General features: G+C 45.8%; 1 protein-coding gene across 8 annotated transcripts in view; it reads right to left on the reverse strand.

Annotated features, from left to right (window-relative positions):
- Positions 1-21,328, reverse strand: part of LIMCH1 (LIM and calponin homology domains 1) — a 365,336-nt gene that overhangs the window by 22,951 nt on the left and 321,057 nt on the right. For all 8 annotated transcript variants that reach the window (XM_073645636.1, XM_073645633.1, XM_073645646.1 and 5 more), the window contains 3 exons: positions 16,513-16,620; positions 3,660-3,752; positions 2,439-2,573 (listed from right to left, as the gene is read on the reverse strand). In XM_073645636.1, the coding sequence (XP_073501737.1) occupies positions 2,439-2,573; positions 3,660-3,752; positions 16,513-16,620 (336 nt within the window). The remainder of the gene's footprint in view (positions 1-2,438; positions 2,574-3,659; positions 3,753-16,512; positions 16,621-21,328) is intronic.

Below are 21,328 nucleotides of genomic sequence, written 5' to 3' on the forward strand. Positions count from 1 at the left end.
GCATTATTCTGTATGGAGGACTATGGGGAGTGCAGTATACTATATGGAGGACTATAGGGAGTGCAGTATACTGTATGGAGGACTATGGGGAGTGCAGTATACTGTGTGGAGCAGGGCTTCGGAGCCCATTTTGGTGGAGTCAAAGTCGGTATAAAATGGACCAACTCAGACTCCTAAAATATATAATAAATTGGGTACAGTAGTTCAATGCAGTTTGTGGGGAATATTTTTTCATAAGAAATTGGGAAAGTTATGAAATGTCCTATAAATGTCTGTCCTATTCCTGATCTAAGGGTCTAGACTTTTAGCTGAGATGAATCTGTGCTACAGTAAATTTATCACTTAAACATGAGCCATGTATGAAGGAGTCGGAGTCGTGGAGTCGGAGTTGGAGTCAGTGTCATGGAAATTGAGGAGTCGGAGGTTTGGCTTACCGACTCCACAGCCCTGGTATGGAGGACTATAGGGAATGCCGTATACTGTATGGAGGACCATGGTGAGTGTCTTATACTGTGTGGAGGACCATGCCGAGTGCATTATACTGTGTGGAGGACCATGGCGAGTGTCTTAAACTGAGTGGAGGACCATGGCGAGTGCATTATACTGAGTGGAGGACCATGGTGAGCGCATTATACTGAGTGGAGGACCATGGTGAGTGCATTATACTGTATGGAGGATCGTGGCGAGTGCATTATACTGTATGGAGGATCATGGCGAGTGCATTACACTGTGTCGAGGACCATAGCGAGTGCCTTATACTGTATGGAGGACCATGGCGAGTTCATTATACTCTGTGGAGAGGTGTGGGGCCATTATATTGTATGTAGGCGCATTATACTGCATGGAGGGCTGTGTGGGGGTCACAGTTGGGAGATCATACTGTGTTGGGGTCACCATACTTTTCCTTGGGAGTTGAGGTGGGGTACAATAGGGTCATTATACTGTGAATGTGGAGGAATTCACCATGGGGGTTTTATACTGTGTTTGGGGACACTTTTGTTGGCATCACACTTTATGGGGCAATGAAAAAGGAATCTAGGACTTCAGCAGGAGGAAAATTACTATGTAAAGGCTGGAAAGTTGTGAGATCTGCTCTTCTGTGACCCCGACAATTAATTAAATTTTTGGGGGTTTTTGGGGTTTTTTTTTTTTGGGGGGGGGGCCCAATTAGAACTTCTGCTATGGGGCCCCATGATTCCTCTGTACGCCCCTGGATGGAAGGCTAATTACTGTTGAAAAGAAGGGGCGGCTATATTGGTCACTGAGATTTTTTTTAGTTTCAAAAAAGGTTTTTAGTAATTTTAACAGTTTGAAAGGAATAGGATACATAAAAGAAAAAGGGGGTGATACATGGGGGTTACAATATCACACAGATTTTCTTAATGTCAAAAATTTAATTTGTACATTTTGAGTTGTTTGGTTATTATTCTCACTTTAACGGAATACAAACAATTGGGATGGGAAAATTTACATTTCCCATTTAATTGCATAATAAACTCTGCACACTAATAGCGGCCCAATAATTCTGCACACAGAGATATTCTTCTAAGAAAGACAAAACCTCACTTTTAATTTCTTAAATATTCAGGTTTAGAAAATTAGTCATCAAAAATACAAATTGCAGAATAATTGTGCACACAGTGTTTAAGCACTATTTGCAGCAGGGTAGTGGCTATTTTGTGTGTAACAAGTAATTTTTATTATAGTTGATCTTAATGGGGTTATCTCATGAAGATAGTGATGTCCAAAGGTATATAGACATGATAAATGTTTTTTTTTGGCTTAGGACTACACTCTACAAGCCAGAATTGAGAGCCCCGGCCTTGGAATACTGTGACTTTCCTCAGCAAAATAAACTATTTGCTGTGAGTGCAGGAATCAGAGCTACAACTTTTAGCTATAGGCTGCAGTATGCACAACACAAGCAAAAACCTGTCCATCAAAAGCTGGGGCCAGGCTCATGAATACTGAAGACTACACAAGAATAGACCATTATTGAGAGGACTTGCAGAGCTGAAGAAAAAAAACAAAAAGCATGATGCAATCAAAACCACAGCAAGCAGCCCAGTAAGTGACACAGCGCTGGAAGCACTGTGTCTGTCCGTATTACATGCTGCCTCAGATCAGGCAGTAATAGATCTATTTTAGCTGTGTGCATGATGCCATGGCTTATAAAACAGTTAAACATGCATTTGCTAGAATGGGACCCTGCTGCTGAGAATTGCAGTGCCAGGTACAGCCACTACCAGGGATATGGCGCTGTTCTGGGGAAAACAAAGATAATCAGCTGCAAATCAGACCCGACCAATCAGATATTCTCGGCCTCTAGAAATGATAGGCCAACAATATTTTTATCTGAAAAAAACCCACATGTAACTCCATATGGTGCTCAAGGGTTACCATGTCTATACGGGTATATACCAGGAGAAAGAACGTACCTCTCCCGGCACGCCTGCTCCTGCTTCACTGTGGTTAGAGACCGAACTCCCATTCGTTTCAGATAAACCATGATGGACACTGCTGACTGGTGACATGGTCAATGGCAACACTGTGTCTTCTATGATTTTTCGTTCCTAAAAAGCCACAAACATTGTAGGTTATTACAACAGATGAAGAAACGGTGATGACGGCCACCAAGAAATGTTCTACTAGAAGCTGTAAGATTGCATGAGGAGAGCTGCCACAGAAATGCAAGCTTTGTTCCATTCAAGAAAGCCAACATTTCCCTGTTTTTGGAAAGGTTATGAGACCTCTTCATATATATGTAGAAGAATTAGTCCTTTTCAGTCACTGCAGCTATTCTTTTTTACTATATAGTATGTCAGTGTAGGTGCATACATTTAATACCCCTCTGATCTATTGGATTTACACACAGATCTGGTCTGGTGGACTCAACAGCCCGGTCTGCCCTTCTTCAGAACTCTATTTCCACCTCTATAGCACACAGGGCGTCACTCTATTCACAACTACTTTCTACGGTACATCATTCCAGAGCCATTGGACATCAAAGTTTTCCAATTATTATAGTTCTGGTTGGAATGTACACATTGTGGTTTTGTTGCCTTCAGTTTGATTCTACAAAGGAACATATATGGAAACAAGAAGTAGAAGAAACAAGAGTGAAACAAACCAGAATATGTTAAAACTTAGCTTCCTCAAAGTACCCCCGTTTTACTTTGATGACCGCTTTACACCCACTTCTTCATACTCTCAAACAGCTGAAACTGTCTGTCATGAGGACTGGCACAAGAAATAAAGACCAAGAATTCCCTCTGCTGCAGAGGATAAGTTCTTCATAATTACCAGCCTCAGAGACTACAAATTGATCTTTTGTGGTTTTTGCTGTCTTCAGTCTGAATCTATAATGTGCACATTCCAATAAGAACAAGGAAAACTATTGCATGAATAAATATGTCCAAACTTTTGACAAGTACTGTGTATCTTAATAGCAGCTTATCTACAGCATGCGTACTACATATTGGAGATCTCAGTTGTATCCCATTAGTCAATGTAATTTTATAGCTTATACAGTATACTCAGGGGAAATTACTGGCTTACTAATTTTTCTGTGACTTTTGATGTATCACTTACTGCTAATACAGCTTACCTTAGCTCTGTCATATTTATGTAATAGAATAAATATTACAACTCATAGATACCTCCTCGTAATATTTCCGCTCCTCCTCCTCCACCTCCTTCTGAGCCTTCTCCCACTCCTCCTTTAATTTCTCTTGTTCTTTTTGGTACCTTTCCTGTTGAAAATTGAGACAATTACTTACAATGAAGAAAGACAAGGACTGGTTGTTAGATGTAAATGTATCTACAGTGCATTGGGAAAGTATTTGCCCCCCTTGAACTTTTCTACCTTTTGCCACATTTCTGGCTTCAAACATAAAGATATAAAATTCTAATTTTTTTGGGAAGAATCAACAACAAGTGGGACACAATCGTGAAGTGGAACGAAATTTATTGGAGATTTTAAACTTTTTTAACAAATTAAAAACTGAAAAGTGGGGCGTGCAAAATTATTCGGCCCCCTTGAGTTAATACTTTGTAGCGCCACCTTTTGCTGCGATTACAGCTGCAAGTCGCTTGGGGTATGTCTCTATCAGTTTTGCACATCGAGAGGCTGAAATTCTTGCCCATTCTTCCTTGCAAAACAGCTCAAGCTCATTGAGGTTGGATGGAGAGCGTTTGTGAACAGCAGTCTTCAGCTCTTTCCACAGATTCTCGATTGGATTCAGGTCTGAACTTTGACTTGGCCATTCTAACACCTGGATACGTTTATTTTTTAACCATTCCATTGTAAATTTTGCTTTATGATTGGGATCATTGTCTTGTTGGAAGATAAATCTCCGTCCCAGTCTCAGGTCTTTTGCAGACTCCAACAGGTTTTCTTCCAGAATGGTCCTGTATTTGGCTCCGTCCATCTTCCAATCAATTTTAACCATCGGCCCTGTCCCTGCTGAAGAAAAGCAGGCCCAAACCATGATGCTGCCACCACCATGTTGGACAGTGGGGATGGTGTTTTGAGGGTGATGAGCTGTGTTGCTTTTACGCCAAACATACCGTTTTGCATTGTGGCCAAAAAGTTTGATGTTGGTTTCATCTGACCAGAGCACCTTATTCCACATGTTTGGTGTGTTTCCCAGGTGGCTTGTGGCAAACTTCAAACGAGACTTTTTATGGATATCTTTGAGAAATGGCTTTCTTTTTGCCACTCTTCCATAAAGGCCAGATTTGTGCAGTGTACGACTGATTGTTGTCCTATGGATAGACTCTCCCACCTCAGCTGTAGATCTCTGCAGTTCATCCAGAGTGATCATGGGCCTTTTGTCTGCATCTCTGATCAGTCTTCTCCTTGTTCGAGATGAAAGTTTAGAGGGATGGCCGGGTCTTGGTAGATTTGCAGTGGTCTGATACTCTTTCCATTTCAATATGATCACTTGCACAGTGCTCCTTGAGATGTTTAAAACTTGGGAAATCTTTTTGTATCCAAATCCGGCTTTAAAATTCGCCACAACAGTATTTCGGACCTGCCTGGTGTGTTCCTTGGTCTTCATGATGCTCTCTGCACTTGAAACAGAACCCTGAGACTATCACAGAGCAGGTGCATTTATACGTAGACTTGATTACACACAGGTGGATTCTATTTATCATTACCAGTCATTTTGGACAACATTGGATCATTCAGAGATCCTCACTGAACTTCTGGAGTGAGTTTGCTGCACTGAAAGTAAAGGGGCCGAATAATATTGCACGCCCCACTTTTCAGTTTTTAATTTGTTAAAAAAGTTTAAAATATCCAATAAATTTCGTTCCACTTCACGATTGTGTCCCACTTGTTGTGGATTCTTCCCCCAAAAATTAGAATTTTATATCTTTATGTTTGAAGCCAGAAATGTGGCAAAAGGTAGAAAATTTCAAGGGGGCCAAATACTTTCACAATGCACTGTAAAAAAAAAAAAAAACTAACCGGGATGAAATCAGCCCTTGACACAAATTAGCTAGAAATCAGAAGCCATATTTTATCTATCAGTAGTCCACTAGTATCAAAGATCATATATCCATTAATAAGTAGAAAAAAAATATTTCTGTGTCAGTTAGTGAGAAAGGACACTGTATAGGTTTTGATAGTAGCATTTAAAGGAAATATCCTGGACTATTTCTTTTAAACCATTGGCTTAAGAACTAACAGGCAGGTAGTTAACTACCTGTCTTTTGTGCCTGCAGAGATTGGCACCAGGCACAGAGGGGTCACAGACTGCTCCTGCTGGTGATTCTGCAACTACCGCTGATGTCACATTGACAGAGCAGCGACTTCTCTTCCATTACGCTCTGTTGACTGATGATTTGACAGTCGGCACTGCATTACCTAACTGTGTAGAGCCGGGTGTCCATTAGAATGATGTCCGCAGTCATACCCCATCAACAGAGCAGTCTGGAAGAAGAAGAGCAGCTCTGTCCACACAAAGCAGCTGAATGGCTGGCAGAAGCGGTAAGTGACGGCTCTGTGCTGATGCTGGGTAGAACAGGCAGGTAGTTAGCAACTGCCTGCCTGTTAGTTTTAAGACCCGGAGTAAAAAAAATAGTCCTGGGTAACCCCTTTAAAGCTACAGATAATCTGCAATGGAGGGGATGGGGGGGTATAAACACCGCACCACTAAAAGCTGTCAAAAATTACATGATTATGCCAAATCCACAATGAATACTGCATTTTCAGTCTTAAAATAGAACGGCACCAAGTTTGAACAAATTTATTTTCTACAATGTGTGCCCAACGTTTTGCAAGCAAGTGGTCAAAGCACAATTAAAACTGTTGGGTCTCTTTCAGACATCCAGTTTTTTTTGCGTTGCATCTGTTTTTTTTCACATGGAAAAATAAAAAAAATTCCAAGCTTCTTCTATCCATTAAATGGACAAATCTCAAATTTGTCTTTTTTTGTGCAGATACTCGACCTGCTAAAAACACAAAATATAACAGCTACTTAGGCCGTAATGGGTATGTGTTATCTTAATAAAAACAAGGATAGAACTGTGGCGCCCTGCTGTGCAATGGTGCCACAGAACCCAGAAGGGTGCATGGATGGACTACTCCACAAGAGGCCCTCACACATTCACACACCTCCACCCTACCACCTCAGACCAGCAGAGGGAGCCCGTTAGAGATATATAAAGGGAGGGTGGAGCCAGGCAGCTCAGTCTTAGTTTCAGTTCAGTGTTCAGAGAGAGAGGAACACAGCTCAGAGTTGATCAGAGAGCGTGCTGACGCTCAGAGAGCAGTGAAGAGCAGCAAGCTGGCTGCAGTGCTTAGGCGAGCCATGGCCTACAGCACGTGTGAAAGCCTAGTGAGGGCCTTGAGTGGGCCGAAGGCAGAGAGGAGAAGGAAGTAGTAACAAGGGGGCAGAGGAGCATACCAGGCTCACCCCGATATATATACTGGACACCGGGTCCACGCCTACAAGGACTCCTTATACCCAGTAGGAACCACTGGAACCCCTGGAGGACTACAGGTCCCAGGTTCACCAAACGCTGATTACAGTACCAGGGCTAGGAGTCACGGAGGTCCCAGCATCCAGGGAGAGTGATCTCCAAAGAGTAGGCCCTACCATCAGGTCAGCAGGTGCAAAGAGAGACAGTAACCAAGCTAGGCCTAGCTCCAGGCAGGTCAGAAGCTTAGAGAAGAAAGCAATGGATCAGGAGGCCCTATACATGCTCACTGGGGAGCAAGTCCAGAAGTGCGCCCTTCACCTGGAGTACCCTGGACCGAGCCTGCAGCATCACCAGTAAAGGTACTGAAGCTTACCCCCATGTGAGTGTCCGTCTTTCCTCCGGGACCGTCCTGCCGTCTCTCCCCTGCACCACCATCCAGTACACCCCACGCTGCCCTGAGGCCAGCTCCACCTGTGGGGAGCCGTTCCATCACAAGCTGCCCTACCATCTGCCTCAGAGGACTGTTCCGCAGCGACGGCACCCCTTAGCCGCATTCCACAGGTGGCGTCACGAACTGTCCAAATCCCCCATATCTATCCCCCTTTTTACTGACCGCCCTGGGTCACGGACCGGGCCAGCCACTGTGGTCTCCCCCGGCAACCAGAGGCTCGGCTGCCGAGTACCCCACGGCCCAGGGGACGAGTCATGTTTTGGCGTCACGAACAGGATTGCGTGCCCGCTGCCATCGGGTACTGTGCGCCTTTATTGAACTGAACTGTGTGTTAAACTGCGGTGAAGATCGCCGCCATTATCACGCTGCAGCGCGGGAAGAAGAGGGGCGTAACCGCGGGAACCTGGGAGGCGTAACTGCTAAAGTGCGCGAAGCCTAAGACACGCCCCGCCCCTGACGTCGAACCAGGAAACGTCAGGTCCTGGAAGGAGCCCAGAGGACGCTCTGACGTCAGACGCGAGCAACGCAAGGTCCTGGAAGAAGACCGTCGCCCGCGGTGCTGCGGCCTACCTGTTAAAGAAAGCGAAGAAGGTAGTCTCCGGTTCACTAGGGGGGCACAACCATGGCTGACGACAAGCAAGCCGCCGGAGCACCGGTTAACGCTCCTGATGCCCAACTTGCGCCCGGCGCTGCACAGGCCGGAGCGGCCGCTCCACCAACAGGGGTCGTGACCCCGTTATTACCTATGGGCCTCCCGTATATCCCGGGAGCAAAGTGGCTCCCCCAGTATAACGGCAAACCGGACACCCTGTCCGGATTCAAGAGAAGAATATGCGGTGTGCTAGATATGTATTCTTTGACTGGCAAACAGAGAGCTGCAGTCGTGTTGGGACAATTGACTGGTGCCGCAGAGCGGGAAGTTGAAACCTGGCCAGCCACAGACCAGGAGTTTGTATGCATCATCTTTAAGAGACTGCAGACTGTGTTTGAAAACCGCACCGAGACGGATCTCCGGATGAGGTTCTACCACTGTGTCCAGAAAACTGTGAACAGTATCTGGGACTATGCCTGGCGCTTACAGGAAGCCCTGCGGGCCCTGAAACAGGTTAGTCCAGCCAGCATACAAGATGAAAATAAAATGCTGACGGAACAGTTCATTCGGGGGTTGAGGTCCCAGGAAGAGAGCAGAACTGTACGGTGGTGGGCCTTAGATCATCCAGATGCCACCTTTGACACCCTTAAGGACATGGCTATAAAGGGTCTGCAGCCCCTGGAAACAACAGATACTGCTCTCCAATGTTACCATGGTGGGGCCACCCCAGTGCCCGCAGCACCCACTGTTCCTTCATTAACAGCTGAAACAAAGATGCAAACAGTGCCTCCTAGCGAGCTGGACAGCCTACGCTCTGAAGTGCGCCAGTTAAGTAAAACCCTGGCCACTGTCCTGAGCACCCTGCAGCTACAGGAGGAGCCCGAGCTGGAAGGAAGGATACTACTCGCCGACAGCCCTGAGGATGTCCCCTGGATGAGAAGAAGGAGGAGGACGACGCCACCTCGTAGGAGGACAACGGCGCCCCGGAGGAGGACAACGCCACCCGTGGGAGGACCAACGACCAGCGTCACCCTCCAGGAGAATTCATCTGCTACCGCTGCCAGAAGGCAGGCCACACAGTGCGGAACTGTCCTTTAAACGAGCAAACCCTGGGGCCGAGAGCCGACACCCAGGAGTAAATCAAGCAGGCCCATCAAACTGGTACCATCGGTTCGTGGGAGGAAGACCTTTCCTGTCCATTGCGCTGGACGGCATCGCGACACCTGCCCTGCTGGACACTGGATCTCAGGTAACCATCATGCCAGATGTCCTCTACAAAAGGTTCTGGTCCATAGACTAACTTCGCCCGCCAGCTCCAAACCTTTCCGTGTATGCCTCCAATGGCCTTCCCCTTAACCTAGTCGGGATTAAGAGTGGAACTGAAGGACCAGGGACTAATTGTAGTAGAGACTAATCCTGATGATACAGACTTGTATATGGTACTTGGCACAAATATTGTTAGTAACTGTTTGCGAGAAGTGTTGTTTTTGCTCCAACAGATGGCCGACACTGCCAAACCAGGGCAGAGGAGGGTGCTCCAGAAAGAGATCCGAGCCCTTATGTACAAGCAACAAGTAAAGCTAACAGGTGGTGAAATTGGTAATGTACAGGTGACAGACCCGATACCCATTGTGATCCCCCCGATGAGTGAGATGCTGATTTGGTGTAGAGCAGCAATAGGTCTCAAAGGACGGAGCTACCAGGCGGTAGTAGAGCCCCTTAGCTCGGAGCATAGACCTACACTCTTGACGGCCAGAGGGGTAGTGGATGTACGCAATGGGAGGGTGCCCGTACGCCTCATAAACTATGGGGAGGATGAGGTTAGATTACCACGCTACGCCACTGTTGCCAAACTGTACACAGTAGATAACAACTCCATACACACGGCGGAGTCCTTAACCTCACCAGACGAATTGGAGGATAATGACCCGGGAACCCAGGTGGAGGATTGGTGTCAACAGCTCCATGTTGGGACAGACACCACTCCTGCCCATCAGAAGCAGGGTGTACACCGGGTGGTTCAGGAATACGAGCAGGTATTCAGTAAACACCAACTTGACTTTGGGAGGATTAGATGGGTACAACACCATATACCCACAGGTGACCATCCACCCATCAAAGAACTTTACAGGCCCATACCACCAGCACACTACCAGAAGGCGAAGGAGATGTTGCACGACATGAAGAAGGCAGGGGTAGTAAGGGATAGCTGTAGTCCCTGGGCAGCTCCCCTGGTCCTAGTCAGGAAAAAGGATGGAAGCATGAGAATGTGTGTAGATTACAGACAGGTAAATCGCATAACACACAAAGATGCATACCCTTTGCCCCGTATAGAGGAATCCCTGGCTGCATTAAAGTCTGCAAATTACTTCTCCACCCTTGACCTCACTAGTGGGTACTGGCAAGTAGCTGTTGCTGAGGAGGATCGGGAGAAGACGGCCTTTACTACCCCGATGGGACTCTGCGAGTTCAACAGTATGCCGTTCGGACTCTGCAACGCCCCCGGAACGTTCAAAGAGATTTATGGAGTGCTGCCTGGGACACCGCAACTTCGAAACTGTACTGCTATACCTGGATGACGTGATAGTGTACTCCAAAACGTACGAGGACCATTTGAAGCACCTGGCAGAGGTATTTGAGTCGCTGTCCCGGTATGGGAAGAAGTTGAAGCCCTCCAAGTGCCACCTGCTCAAGCGAAAGGTACAGTACCTGGGGCACATCGTCAGTCCAGAAGGAGTAGCACCGGACCTGGAGAAGGTCACTGCCATCCAGAAATGGCCGGAGCCGAAGAGCCTCAAGGAGGTACGTCAGTTCCTCGGACTAGTCGGGTATTACCGGAGGTTTGTGAAGGACTATACCAAGAAAGCGGCGCCTTTGCAAGATCTCCTGTTGGACAATCCGGGAGAGGCAGAAACCCCCCGTTCCAGTGGGGTAAGGAGCAAGCTGAATCCTTTGAGGTGATGAAGGAGATCCTGACCGGCGAAGAGATCCTAGCCTACCCTGACTACAGCCAACCGTTCCTGCTGTACACTGATGCCAGCAACGAGGGATTAGGAGCTGTGTTAAGTCAGAAGCAGAATGGCCAAGAGAAGGTGATCGCCTATGCAAGCAGGAAGCTCCGCCTGACTGAGAGGAACCCAGAGAAGTATAGCAGCTTCAAGTTAGAGTTCCTGGCCCTGGTCTGGGCCATCACCGAGCGGTTCAAGCACTACCTAGCTTCCAGTAAGTTCACTGCCTACACTGATAATAACCCCTTGACTCATCTGGAAACAGCCAAGTTAGGAGCCATGGAACAACGATGGATGGCTCGGCTGTCAAACTACCAGTTCACCATTAAGAACTGGGCAGGCCGCAAGAATTCCAACGCCGATACCCTGTCCAGGATGCCTCACCAGTTGGACACTGAAGAAGTGGATGACCTGGAGGAGACTGAGCTACCTGCCTTCCACTGTAATGGAATGGTCCACGAGCAATGAGCCTCCAGGAGGCATCGCGGTAAGACGTTAAACCCTTTGCCTCACCACAGCTGGAAGGAGACCCAGGACAGCGACCCGGTTGTCAACCGTATCAAAGAACTGATAACCCAGGAAGGTTCTTCCCTAGAGAAGGACGCGTCTCCACAAGCCAAGCAACTGTGGAATGAGAGAAGCCGGCTGTTCATCTATAGGGAGAAGCTGTGCCGAAGGTACGTCAACCCGAGGACCCATGAGATGGTATGGCAGATCGTAGTACCTAGGACGGACATCCAGATGGTGTTGGAGGCCTACCACGATCAAGCGGGGAACTTTGGCTGGAAGAAGCTAGAAACCCTGCTGAAAGGTCGGTTTTATTGGGTTGGAATGCGCAGTTCCATAGAGAGATGGTGCCGGGATTGTGGACCCTGTAGCCTCAGCATAAAAGACTACAGCAGCCAGAAGGCACCCCTGCAACCCATCAAGACAACTCGACCCTTGGAGATCGTGGCCCTGGATCATGTCAAGCTGTCACCCAGCAGGTCAGGATATTCCTATGCCCTGACCATGGTGGATCACTACTCCCGGTTCCTGGTGGTCGCCCCCGTCAAGGATCTGACGGCAGAAACTGCGGCGAAGACGTTTCAGGCGTACTTCTGCAGGCCCCATGGATACCCGGAGCAGGTGCTGACAGATCAAGGCACTGCCTTCGAAGCCGAATTGTTCAAGGAGTTTTGCCATCTGTACGGGTGTAAGAAGATCCGGACTACACCATACCACCCCCAAACCAATGGGTTATGTGAAAAGATGAATAACATTGTCATCGATCTGTTGAAGACCTTACCTCTAGAAGAAAGAAACCAGCGGCCAGATAAGCTACCTGACCTGGTAGATCTGTACAACCACATACCTGTGAGTTCCACCAATTGTACTCCAGCATATCTCATACGAGCAAGACCCGGAAAGTTGCCCATGGACCTGGAGCTTGGTGTAGTAGAACCCAAAGCAGATATGTCCACTGAAGATTGGGACACGACGCGACAGGAACAGTACAGGAGAGTACAAGCCTTTGTCAAAGACAGTCTGAACAGGGTAAGAGACAAGCAGGAAGCACAGTACAAGAGTGCACCAGCAGAACCCTTTACACCTGGAGAAGTTGTGCTGAAGAGAAAAAGAAGAAACCACAAGCTTGACGACGAGTGGGAAAGGGAACCTTACACGGTGTTGAATTCCAGATTCGACAATAGAAAAACCTGTCTAATAAACAAAGACGGAGGAAGAACAACTGCAACGGTATCGAGAGACCATCTGAAGTTGTGCCCAAGTTCGCTGAAGTCCCAGGAAGAAGTGCCTCTCACCGTACCGGAGGAGCCTAAAGAAGAAGTACTCCATACTGTCTTAGGAGATTTCCCGGCAGATTGGCCCCAACTAGGAGGAGCAGTGATAATACCGGTGATCCACTTCTACCAACAGCCAGAAGACCCTCCACAGCAAGTAGAACCTGTAGGTGCCCCAGAAGAGCCTGCTCAGGAAGAATCTCCGGAAGAAGGATCCCCGGTTGGAGCAGAGCAAGAAGGCCCAGCCAATGGTACATTTGCCAGTCCCTTAGGGAGGTTAAGGCAGTCTTGCAGTCCCTCCACACCTAGAACTGACAGAATTGGAGGTAGTACAAACACCAGTACCACACGCATCCCAGTCTTACGTAGGTCAACACGTAGCACGCAAGGTCAGACCCCTGTCAGATACAGAGAGTAGGAAGAGAAACTCTGATAGTATAAATAGTTGCCCCTTGGGGTATGTTATTCTTGTGTAATTTTCATGTATGTATTGACTTATTTTTGCCTTACAATGGACAATTTAGGTGACATGGACACTTTTCTTGTTGCATTTAGTTACCCGAAAGGGTATATGTAAAGGACTCGGTGGCTGAGCACTGTGTGCAGCCCAAAAACTGTTTACTTGTACATATTGCACTCCCTGGAGTGCCCCTTTTAGGTAACCACTGAAGAAAAACCTGTCTGGCGTGGCAAGACTTGTGGTCCAACATCGGATCACCAAGCCCTGCAGCCACGCCCAGGGCCTACGTGGAGGGTTTAAGGACAGGTCCCTCAAGCTCCCTTGTACTTTGCAGTGAAATGGACACCCTGTTAGGGGACTCACTGACAATTGCTCAAAAACTTTAACTATTGTACATATATTTATTATGTATTTGTTATCTGTAACGTTCAAGAAAAGTGCCTCCCATAAAGGGAAGAAATGTTATCTGTTAACCTGTTTTTGAAAAATGCGTCAGTCCAGGAGTACTGAGTTTTACTAGGGGGGATGTGGCGCCCTGCTGTGCATTGGCGCCACAGAACCCAGAAGGGTGCATGGATGGACTACTCCACAAGAGGCCCTCACACATTCACACACCTCCACCCTACCACCTCAGACCAGCAGAGGGAGCCCGTTAGGGATATATAAAGGGAAGGTGGAGCCAGGCAGCTCAGTCTTAGTTTCAGTTCAGTGTTCAGAGAGAGAGGAACACAGCTCAGAGTTGAGCAGAGAGCGTGCTGACGCTCAGAGAGCAGTGAAGAGCAGCAAGCTGGCTGCAGTGCTTAGGCGAGCCAAGGCCTACAGCACGTGTGAAAGCCTAGTGAGGGCCTTGAGTGGGCCGAAGGCAGAGAGGAGAAGGAAGAAGTAACAAGGGGGCAGAGGAGCATACCAGGCTCACCCCGATATATATACCGGACACCGGGTACGCGCCTACAGGGACTCCTTATACCCAGTAGGAACCACCAGAACCCCTGGAGGACTACAGGTCCCAGGTTCACCAAACGCTGATTACAGTACCAGGGCTAGGAGTCACGGAGGTCCCAGCATCCAGGGAGAGTGATCTCCAAAGAGTAGGCCCTACCACCAGGTCAGCAGGTGCAAAGAGAGACAGTAACCAAGCTAGGCCTAGCTCCAGGCAGGTCAGAAGCTTAGAGAAGAAAGCAACGGATCAGGAGGCCCTATACCCGCTCACTGGGGAGCAAGTCCAGAAGTGCGCCCTTCACCTGGAGTACCCTGGACCGTGCCTGCAGCATCACCAGTAAAGGTACTGAAGCTTACCCCTGTGTGAGTGTCCGTCTTTCCTCCGGGACCGTCCTGCAGTGTCTCCCCTGCACCACCATCCAGTACACCCCACGCTGCCCTGAGGCCCGCTCCACCTGTGGGGAGCTATTCCATCACAAGCTGCCCTACCATCTGCCTCAGAGGACTGCTCCGCAGCGGTGGCACCCCTTAGCCGCATTCCACAGGTGGCGTCACGAACTGTCCAAATCCCCCATATCTATCCCCCTTTTTACTGACTGCCCTGGGTCACGGACCGGGCCAGCCACCGTGGTATCCCCCGGCAACCAGAGGCCCGGCTGCCGAGTACCCCAGGGCCCAGGGGGCGCGTCAGAACACATAAGTGAAATACGGACGTCAGAATGAGGTCTTGGTAGGGATCTATTCTAAGGTCACATTTTTATCCAGCTTAGTACAAAGACACTAAAGGGATATGGATCTTATAGTTTCCCATAAAGGCAGCTTTGACACCGGAAGCATAAGTTTTCATATCGGACGTTTTCCAGATAGAGTCACTTTGTGAGGCAGTGTACTGCGCAGCTCTACTGTATGGTCACGAATATATCCCTCAACATCAAGTACCTACGTAATAAGGGCAACAACAGTGTCAGCATTGATCCTGCCCGGATGTCTTATACTGAGTGTTAAAGGTCATAAGATTCATGCTGCTCGAACCACAGGCAGCATGAATCAGATTCTTGCATGCTCTAAAAAGCCGACCGGGGACTGCTTTGAAGAGTAACCGTCATTTTTATTTTACAAATTAATACACAAAAATTGTGTGTATTTGTCATGTATCACATTTGAAAAATCTGCTTCTTTCTCCTCTTTGCTTGATCTTTCACTCTCAACTCAGGGGTAAAGTCAGTAAAATCTGCATTTAGTGAAGTCAGATGTTTCCATTATTGAGATAGGAGATGGCAGTTTGTGCTTTTAATATTCTATGGAAGAGCTAGAGGCGGACACAGACATTCTACTGCAAGTTCTCCTGAAATAGCAATTACAGTTGTCTAAAGAACTTTATGAGCACCAACTGTCATCTCCTATCTCAGTAATGGGAAAGCCTGGATCAGTGAAGATAGATTTCATCCATGAAATGAGAATTTTGAGAATGATAGATCAGTTTAAGAGGAGAAAGAAGCGGATTTTTCTACTAAGACTTATTACAAAGTTTCTTATTTTCACCTGTAATATTGATTTCTACAAAAAAAAATAAAATAACAGATACTTTACTCATAAGTACATAAGTTTTGAGAGATTAATCCCCATAACTGATAGGTCTCTCTTTATATAAACACAAAGGGAGAGATCTGTCAGTCTGCAGGAGTAATATGGAGAGAAGTTTCCCAGGAGCAGTCTTGGACTAGTTGTCCTAATTGCAACATTCCCGGCCAACTTTTAAAAGTAGGATTTATTTTAAACACTGCAGCACTTTAGGGTAAATCATACATGGCTGCAATTACTCATCCCTGTGGATGATTCATGCTGCCCGGGGTTCAGGCAGAATGAATCTCACGTCAGATTCCCTTTAAATAGAGTCTGTCAGTCCGTCCAAACCAAGTACATGCTCTCGGTGCACCCTTGGTGTGGCCAAACAATTAAGTGCACCTTTTCACCTGCTTGTTTTCCCTCTATCTCCACCTTCTTTGGGTCAATATACCCAGAGCTGTCAATCAAAGAAGGTGGAGGGTGGAGAATCAAGAATTACATATTTTGCATATAAGTTTTTAGAGATCCTCCATTCTCTCTCTTTACCATGGCAGATTAGAAAATAGTACTTATATTCCCATTACTACATATTTTTATGAAGCATTTAGGGCCATAACATACATGTATTTCCAAATGTAAAAGAAGTATTCCAAACTAAAGCACTTATGCAATTGATGCTGGTCCAATCGCTAGGACTTTTATTATTTATCATCTCACGATAAATTCTGTGGAATGGAATACCCCTTTAATGTGTATTATAAATTAAATGCCATCTCTAATACCTGCAGTAGCCTTTCTTGCTCATGCTGCCATCGCTCTTGTCGTCTCCGCTCTTCTTCAGGGTCCCAAGCACAAAATCGACTTGGGGAATTACAAGGGGGCTGAAATACCTATTAAAGGACATAAATCATCTATTTTTTTCCTGAAATTTCAGCTGTTCCTACAAAAAAGCATGGTGGCATCACATACAAAACTATATTGCGGTATCTTTTCTTCATGCCACTTACAAATAGATTAAACCTATCCTTACTGTCCAATATAGAAATAATGTACTAAATCAGTTTAGTGACTTTCTAAATACATGACCTATTTTGTACTGATACAAGGTTACAGCCAGAATTAAAGCCTAGAGCAGCATTCATAATTCTACAGTTCATCTTAGGAAACAGTCAATAAAATGGACAAACATCTGCTTAATAATCCAACATAAGGTTATAACAAAGCCAGGTGTAAAGGAATGCAAAACACCAGACCGAGAATTCAACAAGGAATGCTGAGAAATTTCAGCTCTGAAGCCATCAGAATTTAGAAGGAAGCTCTGAACTAAGCACAGGCTGTAACTTGGGCACTGTCCCTGCATAAGTAATACAATGTATTATCAAAATTATTCAACAAATTAAGCAGACGTCATGGAAAGACTTTCCCCTTCTCCTGACTTTTAAGAGTGTTCATTTTGCTTTAGGCCATGCTCACATGTCCAGTTATGATCCGTTAGAATGGATCCAGCAGCAATCTGAAAACCAGAAAACTGATCAGTTAAATAGCCATCAGTTTTCCTTTCTTTTGAAAAGGATCCATTCTTTGCTTACTGGATCAGTTTCAAATTAAACAAAAAGTAGGGCTATTTAACTGATCAGTGTTCCATAGACTTCAATGTTAAAAAACATATCCAGTTGAAATCACCTTTTTTTCACTGGACAAAAAAGTTGTGTCTGCACAACTTTTTTTCTAACGGATTGCTGCTGGATCCGTTCTAACGGATCATTACTGGGCATGTGAACATAGCCTTAGCTTCTAGGTAGTTACAGTCTTTGATTGTGTTACCAATAGGAGCCAGCCAGTCCACATTACATTTCCTAGTTTAGAATACAGAATGTGATTGTTAATTGCTCTGGGCCATAAGTCTAATTTTGATTTAAGCCCAGCTTGCCCATTTGTAGTCTTAACGGACAGTACTTATCTACAAATACCACTCTCATATTAAATCTGTTAAATGTTGTACCTAGGTTTTATAGAATAGGAACATGAATCAGACCTTACTCCTCCAGTTCTATTCACATCAATGGGGAGGGCTTAACACATGCGGCCAAATCACTCCCACCCACGGTGACCAGGTGATCTGAAGGTTCTGCAGGAATTGACAGTGTGCAGGGGCGTGGCTTGGCCCAGTGTGCAGGGGCGTGGCTTGGCCCAGTGTGCAGGGGCGTGGCTTGGCCCAGTGTGCAGGGGCGTGGCTTGGCCCAGTGTGCAGGGGCGTGGCTTGGCCCAGTGTGCAGGGGCGTGGCTTGGCCCACTGTGCAGGGGCGTGGCTTGGCCCACTGTGCAGGGGCGTGGCTTGGCCTCACCTCACATCCTTTTAGCTGTACATATACAGTATAGACCAAAAGTTTGGACACACCTCATTTAAAGATTTCTCTGTATTTTCATGACTATGAAAATTGTACATTCACACTGAAGGCATCAAAACTATGAATTAACACATGTGGAATTATATACTTAACAAAATAGTGTGAAATAACTGAAAATATGTCTTATATTCTAGGTTCTTCAAAGTAGCCACCTTTTGCTTTGATGACGGCTTTGCACACTCTTGGCATTCTCTTGATGAGCTTAAAGAGGTAGTCACCAGAAATGGTCTTCCAACAATCTTGAAGGAGTTCCCAGAGATGCTTAGCACTTGTTGGCCCTTTTGCCTTCACTCTGCGGTCCAGCTCACCCCAAACCATCTCGATTGGGTTCAGGTCTGGTGACTGTGGAGGCCAGGTCACCTGGCGTAGCGCCCCATCACTCTCATTCTTGGTCAAATTGCCCTTAGACAGCCTGGAGGTGTGTTTGGGGTCATTGTCCTGTTGAAAAATAAATGATGGTCCAACTAAACGCAAACCGGATGGAATAGCATGCCGCTGTAAGATGCTGTGGTAGCCATGCTGATTCAGTATGCCTTCAATTTTGAATAAATCCACAATAGTGTCACCAGCAAAGCCCCCCCACACCATCACACCTCCTCCTCCATGCTTCACGGTGGGAACCAAGCATGTAGAGTCCATCCGTTCACCTTTTCTGCATCGCACAAAGACACGGTGGTTGGAACCAAAGATCTCAAATTTGGACTCCTCAGACCAAAGCACAGATTTCCACTGGTCTAATGTCCATTCCTTGTGTTCTTTAGCTCAAACAAGTCTCTTCTGCTTGTTGCCTGTCCTTAGCAGTGGTTTCCTAGCAGCTATTTTACCATGAAGGCCTGCTGCACAAAGTCTCCTCTTAACAGTTGTTGAAGAGATGTCTCTGCTGCTAGAACTCTGTGTGGCATTGACCTGGTCTCTAATCTGAGCTGCTGTTAACCTGCAATTTCTGAGGCTGGTGACTCGGATAAACTTATCCTCAGAAGCAGAGGTGACTCTTGGTCTTCCTTTCCTGGGGCGGTCCTCATGTCAGCCAGTTTCTTTGTAGCGTTTGATGGTTTTTGCAACTGCACTTGGGGACACTTTCAAAGTTTGCCCAATTTTTTGCACTGACTGACCTTCATTTCTTAAAGTAATGATGGCCACTCGTTTTTCTTTACTTAGAATTTGTATTATGTAACAGTCTATTCAGTAGGACTATCAGCTGTGTATCCACTAGACTTCTGCACAACACAACTGATGGTCCCAACCCCATTTATAAGGCAAGAAATCCCACTTATTAAACCTGACAGGGCACACCTGTGAAGTGAAAACCATTTCCGGTGACTACCTCTTGAAGCTCATCTAGAGAATGCCAAGAGTGTGCAAAGCAGTGATCAAAGCAAAAGGTGGCTACTTTGAAGAACCTAGAATATAAGACATATTTTCAGTTGTTTCACACTTTTTTGTTAAGTATATAATTCCACATGTGTTAATTCATAGTTTTGATGCCTTCAGTGTGAATGTACAATTTTCATAGTCATGAAAATACAGAAAAATCTTTAAATGAGGTGTGTCCAAACTTTTGGTCTGTACTGTACTTGACAGGAAGTAAACATGTTGACAATGCTTATTACAAGTTATGTTACCCCACGGCAAGCTAATTGGAGTTTACTCATATTCCCAAGTTTCATTTCATACAGCCCAAAACTGCCATGAACACAGCAACTATGATCCCAGAAGTCATGACAATAGATCACCAAAACGGACTGAAGGCCTGATCTGTCCCATAACAGACACCAACACCTCCTGATGGACCCAACTGGTTTATAATGGTGTCTTTCAATATATTTTAAAGGGAAAAAAAGTAAAGCGTCAATCCTCTATGTAGACGATGAATGGAGCCTCTAATACAATTATGAACACAGTGTAAGACAGTATAATCAGTGCTGTCTGGATTTGGACAGTTCCTTTCCAAAGGTATAAGATAACGATTTAGTTCTTTTCCACATTTGGCATGGTGACTACAGCTATCTGATTCAGTGGACATGTGCTATAAGATTGACCATCTCAAATATGGAGTGAGTGACTTCAGTCACCCAGAGCCCCTGTGCATTGCAGCACCTCCTCTCTTGTTACATCACTGAAAAGCGCAATTTGATTTGTTAGACATCAAAATAGGCGCAAATTATAAATGCATAATGGGTTGTGTCTTGCTGCAAATTATATACACCTGTCACATGATTGCTAATTAATATTTCTTGCACTTTATATGTATTATGAACATCTTTAGCCACTATGAAGCACTTTATTACTGTATTCTTTAGTATAGAAATACATATACTAACTTTGATACGGCAATTGTATTGTTGTTCTGCACTGTTGTACTTTATATGAATGTGCCTATAAGAAGCCTGCAATTTCACTTGTTCACTGCTTGAGAAAGGTTCTCAATTGAACCGTGACGTCGCTAAGCCCCGATGGGCTATTAAATCACTTTTTCTTATATAATGTGTTGCCATAATTTTCTCTTGTACTATTTAGATGACTGATTCGTTAGAAATGTTTAAAATCCTGATAAGTCTACTTGTGGCATTGCTATAGGGGGTAGAGGTGGGCATCGCACTAGTGTATTGGCGCATATCTGAGTGCGATGGGAGGCCTTTATGCCTGATTTTGCATTGGGGGGTCTGAAACATTTAGTTAATCCTCTTGGCCAAGTCATTTCATTTAATTCCCCAATGCTACGTTTTCCTCCCATAATTATTATTTCAGGAGTAAATGTGATATCATTGAGAAGTACTCACAAATAGGGTTCAGCAAAATGATTCACGAGACCCGGGTAATACAGTCAGGTCGGTAGCCTGTTTCTTCCGGACCAGAGACCTGCAATTCTCCTCCTAATCACCATCTTCCTCTGCTTTTTTGATCAGTAGGACCAATGCACCATCATGCCTGCGTCACGACACAACCAATAGTAATGAGAGAAGCCAAGTATACCGGCAGATGGGAGGAGATTCGCAGGTCTCTGGACTAGTGGCCATGGACTATCTGACTAAGGTTCTGTGAATATTTTTGCTCAACTCTACTCATAAATAGAGATAAGCGAATCTGAACAGAAACGTTCGGTTTTTGTACAGGACAGTAACTGTCCGGTGCTAAACACCGAATATGGACTTTTCCCAAAAGTCAATTGCAATGTTTGGAGTTTTGGGGT

Source organism: Phyllobates terribilis, unplaced genomic scaffold, assembly GCF_046119375.1.
Source record: "Phyllobates terribilis strain yellow unplaced genomic scaffold, ASM4611937v1 Scaffold_1__5_contigs__length_1240528914, whole genome shotgun sequence".
Lineage (NCBI taxonomy): Eukaryota > Metazoa > Chordata > Amphibia > Anura > Dendrobatidae > Phyllobates > Phyllobates terribilis.